At 39.4% G+C, this 9342-nt stretch overlaps 1 protein-coding gene across 1 annotated transcript in view; it reads left to right on the forward strand.

Annotated features, from left to right (window-relative positions):
- LOC147443391 (bidirectional sugar transporter SWEET6a-like) overlaps positions 1-594 on the forward strand; it is a 3495-nt gene extending 2901 nt beyond the window's left edge. The window contains exon 6 of the mRNA XM_086529263.1: positions 269-594. Coding sequence (XP_086385389.1) covers positions 269-436 — 168 coding nt within the window. The 3' untranslated portion in view covers positions 437-594. The remainder of the gene's footprint in view (positions 1-268) is intronic.
- Positions 595-9342: the final 8748 nt, after the last annotated feature.

Raw genomic sequence — 9342 nt, forward strand, 5'->3', positions numbered from 1 at the left:
GGCAGATTCTCATAGTAAGTCTCACATTGAGACTTACCTCAACATCATGAGCTTCTGAGAGGGAGGCACCACATACCTAGCTAGGTACAATTGGGGGCAGGGGACCGCCGGCCCGGTGGGGGGGCCGGGGGTCCCCTGCCCCCAATCGTACCTAGCTAGGTATGTGGTGCCTCCGAGCAGAAGCTCATGATGTTATGCATTATATGAAAAACACAGAAAAAGACTCCATTTTCCTACATGAGAAAATTTCTAAATCTTCTTGTGACAGGTTCCAAATGGAATAGGGTTGCTTTTGGGAACCATTCAACTAGTCTTGTACCTCATGTTTTTTGACAGAAAGCCCAAACAAGCAAAATTAGAATCACCATTTCCCAACAACTTCAATTCAAAGGGGATTACCACATTTCTTGTAGTTGTCGATCAAACTTCATCATAAAAGAATGACCTTGATCCAAAAAATCTAGAAAAAATAGCATATCTCCAAATGTCAACAGAAAGCAAAAATCTGTTGAGAAATTTTTAGGGCACAATGTTTGTAAGATGTATAGTTGTACAAAGGTTTTCAAGGAATAATGATTTAAATGGTTCTTTGAACACAGTAGTAATGGATCCAAGGTTTTTTATTAGATTGGCAACTGTACTTTTTTTTCCAGAACTCACAAAATGTGAGTGGATGATAAATTAAAAGCAAAAATATTACATTGCAAACCATGCCCAAACCGGGCCATGGCATCCAACCCAAGCAACCACATATCCTACCACAGCTACATCAATAAATAGCCGAGCTTTTTACAGGGAAGCTCGAAACCCATACAACCATTGATCAAAGTAAAGACAAACTCAAATGCCAAAAATGTACATTTAATCACCTCGCATCCTTCAAATCCATTCTTAGCCTCTCTCTCTCTCTCTCTCTCTCTCTCTCTCTCTCTCTCTCTAGATAGTTTCCTACGACGTTAAAACTCTCTTCTTCTCAAGTGTGTGTGTGTGTGTGTGTGTGTGCGCGCGCGCTAAATAAAAAGAGAAAACTGGTATAACCTTTCTATCACCCAGTGTGGTAGATTGGTTATGCCATTTCCCTCTTGAATAACAGATCTTGAGTTCAACTCTCCTAGTAGGCTAGATCTTTAAGGTCTCTTGGGATGGTTTCTTACGACGTTAAAACTCTCTTCTTCTCTCTCTCTCTCTCTCTCTCTCTCTCTCTCTCTCTCAAGAAAGCAATTTGTTCTTGTGCGGAAGAATGCTTTGCCATAAAGCATCTCCATGGTATCAACAAAGATAGATCACGCAAAAGGTGGTTTGATAAAGAATGTCAAGATGCTCGAAAGTCCTTGATAAAGCTTGATGCAACTATGGACAAAGACAACTATCAAAGTCATTTGCATACATACAAGGCATTGATTCAAAAGAAGAGAAGAAGATGGGAAGTAAAGCAACAAGAATTTCAAGTCCAAGAAAAGGCACATGCATGTGGAAGATTTTGGAGAAACTTGAGAGGCAAGCGGGTTGAGAATTTTGGTAACTTGAGTCTAGTGGATATGTACACACATTGTAGGCAATTATATGAGCAAGAAAATACTGAAAAAATACCATTTTATGGTTCACTCCCATGTATGCCGTCTTTTTTTACTATTGAGGATGTATGCGGTGGGGTTGAAAAGTTGGCCATTCGCAAAGCGGGAGATCTTCAAGGTATCAAGCCGGAGATGATCAAATGGACGGGAGATTTTACCCATGAGTGGATGTGTGATATGTTCAACCTTGCACTTCAACATGGTATGCCTTATGATTGGAGTACTAATTGGGTTAAGCCTTTGCATAAAGGAGGGGGTGTAAAGAATGTAAGCAACTACCGGACTATAATGATTGGGTCTCTTATGGCAAAGTTGTTTGGGTGCATAATGGAGATGAAATTGAGTGATTGGGCTGAAGAGAATGACAAGCGTGCAAAGGGACAAGCGGGTTTTCGTCGATGCCATAGCATCATTGATCATCTTGTCACTCTTCGTGTTCTCATGGAGGAAAATCGGTTGAAAGGCAAGCGATTGTATTGTTGTTTTTTGGACTTTAAGAAAGCCTTTGATATGATTCCACGTAACAATTTGTGGAGAAGGATGGAAGAACTCCAAGTGCCAAGTGAGTTTATGCTTGCGGTTTCTCGAATCTATGAGAAAGTGATTTGTCAATTGCGCATGGGAAGAGAAATTTCAGAAATTTTTGTAAGCACTATTGGGGTTAAACAAGGATGTCCATTGTCACCAACTCTCTTTGGTCTATGCATCGATCAATTGGAACAAATGGTACTTGACTTTATGCAAGAAGAAGGCATTGAAGAGGTCACTATTTGCAATGCGGTAATCATGCTTTTGTTGTATGCGGATGATGTAGTGCTTCTAGCACACACTTTAGAAGATGCACAAAAGCTTATGGTTGTCCTTGAGAACTTTTGCTTGCATAGTGGGCTGATTGTAAATGAATCCAAAACAAAGGTTATGCTTGTGAAAACCAACCATAAGGAGAAGCCATGCATTGTGTACAACAACGAGACACTTGAAGTTGTTGAGAGCTTTAAGTACCTTGGCCTTGAGGTTCCATCCAATCACAAGTGGCACGAATGTGCTATGCGTCGTTTGGAAGCGGGAAAGAGAGCATATTATGCATTTGAGAACATGTGTAATGCGGGAAACATCAAGTGTTGGGTTCTCAAGAAGTATCTTTTTGATGCATTGGTGACACCGGTTCTTCTTTATGGAGTTGAAGTGTGGGGCGGGAGCATCTCAAAGTCTACTTGGAAAGAGTTTGAGAATGTCCAAAAGCGTTTTCTTACAAACTTTCTCCAAGTTAAGACACAAACACCATATATGCTCCTACTTCTTGAGTCGGGATCTCTTCCAATTGAGGTTATGGGCATGGAAAGGGTTGTGGAGTACATGATAAAGATGCGTCAAAACCCCTCACATCGACTTCCTACAATTGCATGGGAAGCAAGCAAAAAAGTTCAAAAGACGCATAAAAGCAAGATCTTGAGCACGGGATGGATGCAAGACATAAAGAAGTGGTTTGGGAGATGGGATGCATTACACTTGCTACATGATGCTTCAATTGACTCTCAAGTGAATGAAGCAATGGAGAAGAGTCAAATCGATTGTGCACATTATGCTCACTGCAAGTTCGAGAGTCTGAGTACCACACACTACTAGAGTGCTTAGCTTTTGATCACATCCGAACTTGCTTCTCTCACATTTTCAGCCATAACTTAGACCTACACACTTTCCTCTCCCAGCCAAAGTCTGGGCTCTCCATTGCGACTCTCATCACTACAATTTTGGAGCATCGAGAGTCACTCATCAGCCATACACATACTACATCACATGTAACTTTGGTCCCATAGGTCATATTTGACCTTCGAGGACAATAATAAAATCTATCTATCTATCTCTCTCTCTCTCTCTCACACACACACACACACACACACACACTCACAGTCCTTTGTCTCACAACAATTTGCTCCTTCAATCCAAAGCTTTGCTTTGCTTAACTCTTTTTTATATTTATAATTTTGTTCTAAAAATAGAGCTTGGACATTATAGGTGCAAAAAAATACTCATTATTCATGGTTATCAAAGTCGTTGGCCCTTGATGTTATAGTAGACGATAAGTTTGACGTGCAAAATTTATTGCTTGAGTTTTGCCTCTACATGAAACATTTACAACATACTATAATTAGTCCTAGGTTTAATTAGCCCTAGGTTTGTCACTAAATTAATTCGCTTTCAAAATCTCTTCACCATATTAACATTTGTCTTTACACTTTAACATTCTTCACCATATTTGAAATTCCTAAAACACCCCCAATACTTTTGTCAGAAATTCCCAAAATGTACCTCAAATTTCCCAAAACTCTTAAAAAACTCTTACCCTTGGTTGCGACATATAATTTATAGAAAGATACTGCTAAGCACTCAAAAACGGATCTCGACTGTCAAAAAGGAAAATTTTGAACAATCCAACCAAAATAGGCACAATGGTATCTTGAGAATTTTTAAAATGTGGAGTATTTTGGAAATTTTTCGAGAGGAATTTCGGTAGTTTTTTCTATATAATTTTAAAAATAAAAAAAGTTGTAGCCTTCCTTTCCTTTCCTCCTCTAATCGTTTTGCTTTAGTTTTCCAAATGGCATCTCTGTGTGATTCCCTCAAAACTAATGAATCCAAAATTGGGAGGACCTATTTTTTGATCGTCCTCATCTAATGCACTTGTATTTACTGATAGAGATTCTACACTTTAAAGAAGAGGCTACAAATGCTTTTAAGAAAAATATTCTTGCAAACAAGAATAGAGACTTGGTAAGAGACAATCTCTCGCTCTCTATTCTTACCAAGTCTCTATTCTTGCAAACAAGAATAGAGACTTGGTAAGAGACAATCTCTCTCTCTCTCTCTCTCTCTCGTCACACCTAGTAGACAAAAATTCTCTTTTTCTTAACAACTTCTTCATTTGAACTCCGATTTGAGCAATCTATAGCTTCAATCATAGACCACATTGTCTTTTACACATTGATGTAAAAACTCCACAAAAAAAAATAAAAAATCAATGGAAGGCTTCTCTGAAGTGAACAAGCTTAGAAGTTGACTCTTATCTCTTCTTTTGTATACAATGTTGTCCGAACTCGCAAGGGTTCTTCTTTTTCAACAAGGTCCACAACCATTGTAGAAAATGATCCAAAATCTCCTAAAGATGGAGATAACAATGCAACCACTCCACCAACATCAAAAGCCACGATTATGGCGTACTTGGTAGCGTTGCAAGAAATTGTAAACAAGCAAGGTGAAGACTTACGAGAACTTGCAATGGAGAATGGCGTGCTAAAAGTTCTTTTTGTTGACAATAAGCATCTCAAGAAGCAAAACAAGGACATGTTTCATAAAGAAAACATACCCAAGGAGGAGGCAAGTCCCTCGAGCAAATAGGAACACGTGACCTTTGAGACCGAGTTATAATTGAAAGTATGTTTTTGAAATTGCAATGGATACCTATGGAATGCGAGAGTTGGCATAGATGACTTAACTAGCAAAGCCGATGTTGTACTTCTTGTTGAAACCCGGGAGCATGATCCACAAAGAATTAGTTGGTTGGAGGATTACAATGTATATTCATTGATGTAGTCAAAGAATCTCAAACAAATAGCATATATGATTAAGAAAGGGTTGGAAGATTTTGTATCAATTGTTAAAGATGATAAGCACAAACATTATGCATGGTTAAAAATTATGACACCAAAAAGAGCATCCATTTTGTAGCCACTTGCTACATTCCTCATTATGATTCTCCCTCTTATGCTTGCATGGATAGAGATCATCCATTTGTTGATTTAGAGGAGAACGTTGCAAATTCTAAAGACAAAGGTTATGTTATTGTCTTTGGGGATATGAATGCCCGCACAAAAACATTGAAGCATGATGTACAACAATTTGATATATCATACATGTCAAAAACTTTGGAGGAAGTTCACTTGTATAATCGTACTTCAATGGATGAGAAAGAGCCAGATCACTATATGGAAAGTTAGTTTTACACATGTGCAATAGCATGGGTATTCTCATTGCTAACAACGTATCTTTATGGAGTGGTACCAATGGATTTACATGTAGAAAACACAATGGGGATAGTATGATTGACTATCCGAAGACATCATGTATCGCACAAAGAGTTTTATGCTTGGTTGGAAAGATTGTGCTTACTGTGCTACGAATGGTATTTCTTTCATACTTGTTGATACACTTTATGTATCTCGGATCAAGAAGAATCTTTTGTCTGTATATACACTAGCCAGAGTTGGACTTGTAATCAAATTTGTGGATGACAGATATATTGTACATGATCTCAGTTTTTGTGATGAAATCGTTGCATCTGGTATTTTATGTCGTGGGATGTATAAGCTCACTTTGTGACAAGTGTGGTCAAAATTTTACAAATACAGGTGTGGATTCCAAAGCTATTTCAAATGCAAAACTTTGGCATGCACGTTTTGGACATCTGAATTTTGTCAGTTTGCTACGTTTGCAGAAATTTGAAATGGTTGCTTCTTTGCCGCCTCTTGAAGCACGTGTCAAACATGTTTGTGAAGGTTGTATTTTGGGTAAGATGTAGCGTTCGAAGTTTCCAAAGGATGGTTCAATTAGGGCCACATGCAGGTTGCAGCTTGTGCCATAGTGATATTTGTGCTCCCATGCAAACTCCGCCCTTGTGCAATTACCTTTACTTCATAACTTTCATTGATGATTACTCCATGCATGCATGGGTTTTCCCGCTTCAAGCAAAGTCCGAAGTATGTATGTGCTTTAAACAATTTCTAGCTATGGCTGAAAATGTCTCAAAATGTACTATGGGCACCCTCCATTCCGATCGAGGGGGGGAGTATATGTCTCATGAATTTAATGCATTTTTTGCCAGTCGTGGGATAAAACACCAATGTACAATGCCTTATACACCTCAGCAAAATGGTCTTGTTGAAAGGAAAAACGGGTCACTTATGGCAATGGAACGATCTATGGTCAAAAGTCAAGCTTTGCTACACTCATTGTGGCTTGAGGCCATCATGTGTGCCACTTTATGTACTTAACAGGTGTCCTACAAAAGCTTTGCAGTCTATTACTCCATATGAAGCATGGCATGATAGAAAGCCTTCTATTGAGCACATGCGTGTTTTTGGCTATTTGGCATATGCTTTGGTGCCACAAACACAACGCAAAAAATTGGATGATAAAGCTGTCAAATGTATTTTTGTTGGTTATAGTGCTGAAAGAAAAGGCTACAGGTTGTATCATCTGCAAACAAAGCGTATCTTGGTCTCACGGAATATTGTGTTTGTGGAAGATTCTGTTCAGCCCTTGCTATCATGTACTAGAGACAATAATGTCAGCTCACAAGACATTTATGACACTTTGTTGCCTCTTTCAGTGGTGGAAGTTCAAATGTAAATTCCAACGAGGCAAAGGTACAACCTATGCGGGTTTTTGAAAATGTTACAGATCAGCCTATTACTAATGCAAATGTACTTGATGTACTTGATGGGGAAAGGGCTAAGAATGAGCAGGCTAGAGGTATGCCTAAATGACTGGTGTATACTTTGCATAGTGATAGTAAATTGGATGCACCTTTGTCTAGTCCTACTCGTTCAAGTTCTTGCCATACATCTTATGCATCATATTGTTATGCTTTGGCTTTGCCTAGCTTACATGATGTTGAGGAACCTCTATCTTTTTTTGAAGCACAGAATTCAAAAAATTGGATGACTGCCATACAATCTGAATATGATGCACTTATAGAAAATGACACATGGACTTTATGTGATTTGCCTCCTGGCCAAAGGGCCATTGGTACGAAGTGGCTTTACAAGTTGAAACGCAGGCTGGATGGTGAGATTGATTGCTATAAGGCTCGACTTGTTGCAAAGGGTTATGCAAAGCAGAAAGGCATAGATTATGAAGAAAATTTTTCTCCCATTTGTCTAATGACTACTGTACGTTTTCTATGTGCATTGGCAGCTCATTTTGGTTTGGATGTATATCAATCTGACATTGTTACTGCTTTCTTGAATGGTGACATATTTGAGGAAGTTTATGTAACATAGCCTTGCAGTTTTGTCAAGAAAAGACAAGAGGATAAAGTGTGCAGATGTAAGAAAGCTTTGTATGGGTTGAATCAATCTCCTCGTTCTTGGTATGAGAAGGTTGACACTCATTTATTCAAACGAGGCTTTCGTAACAGTCCAACAGAAAGCACATTGTATGTAAAGCGTGAGAGTGATGTACTGCTCATTGTGGTTCTCTATGTAGATGACTTGCTGATCATTGGACCAAATGAGAGACATATTGTTGAATTTAAGGCTGATTTGAATGTTATGAAAGATTTGGGGTTGTTGCATCATTACTTGGATATACAGCTTAAGCAGTGTGATGGTGGTTTTGCCTTGTGTCAAAAAAATTACATAGAGACATTGCTATGTAAGTTTGGACTTAAGGATTGCAAACATATTGCCACTCCCATGGAAACAGGTTTGAAATTGAGTCTTCATGATGTTGGTAATCCTGCCGATGTCACTGTTTACCAAGCTGTTGTTGGTTGCATTGGCAGGCTATCAAGAGGATTTTTCGCTACTTGAGTGGCACTATACATCTTGGCTTGTTTTATCCCAAGGGGAGATCATTGCTGCCAGACTTACATGCTTTTTTCGACTCAGATTGGGCTAGTTGTTTTGACACACGAGTGTCCACAAGTGGTTTTTGTTTCATGCTTAGCAGTTCATGCATATCATGGTTGAGCAAGAAGCAACCTACTGTGGCCACTTTCAGTTGTGAGGTTGAGTACAAACCAGTCTTCACAGCTAGGGTTGAGTGTGTATGGCTCAGATGCCTTATGGCTGATTTGGGTGTGGGGCAGGACACTTCCAACACTGTCTTCACTGACAGTCAGAGCGCATTGGCAGCTGCGAGGGGCCCAGTTTTTCATGCTTGCACGAAGCACATTAAGGTGCATTACCATTATGTCAGGGAGAGGCTCTCAGCAGGAGAGATCATCTTGGCTTATGTGCCAACACAGGACAACCTTGCAAATCTTTTTACAAAGGCATTGTCTTGTGAGAAGTTCGAAGCTTTGGGCTTACTCCCCTTTGTGGATTGATCATGTCCTCACAGGGCATGGCACTTCCCTCTACTCTAGGTGCCAACTCTCGTTCAGGGCATCACTCCTAAGGGAGATTTGTTACCATATAATGTGGTAGTGATGTGTGTGAACACACTTAGGACTGTCGAGCCATTTTTCCCCTCACTAGGAGGTTTTTTCCACGTGCATTGTATAGACACCCATCATTCTAGGGCTATCTATCTTTCCATCGCACACTAAGTAATATACTCTCTGTTGTGTGCCTTGAGCTTCCTTCGTCTTCTCCAAGCTGTGTGTGTTTTCCTACAACCTTAGTTCCAACAGCGTTTAGGGTTTAAGAAGGAGGGTTATACTATGGAATCTTGAAGAACGCCATCTTCTTGATTCATGCAAGACTTTGCAAGAGCACAAACATGTACTGTAACAAAGCTCTCTTTTGAAGAGGATTATAATATAAGAGTTTTTGGAGAGAGGACCCGCTCCAACTAAATCGGGTCCTGATTGAGTTATGAAAACAACCTATAGTCTCCTCTCTGTCTTTCTCTTAAGGGAAACTGTCTCATTTCAAAGTTAAATTCCGATGAATCGAAAAGTAAGAGTTAGATTCTCTCACACCAGGTTTTTCTCATGGCATGCTACATTGGCATTATCTTCCAAAACAAATCTTGATTGCATCTA

Source organism: Adiantum capillus-veneris, chromosome 14 (genome assembly GCF_014529385.1).
Source record: "Adiantum capillus-veneris isolate H3 chromosome 14, ASM1452938v2, whole genome shotgun sequence".
NCBI lineage: Eukaryota > Viridiplantae > Streptophyta > Polypodiopsida > Polypodiales > Pteridaceae > Adiantum > Adiantum capillus-veneris.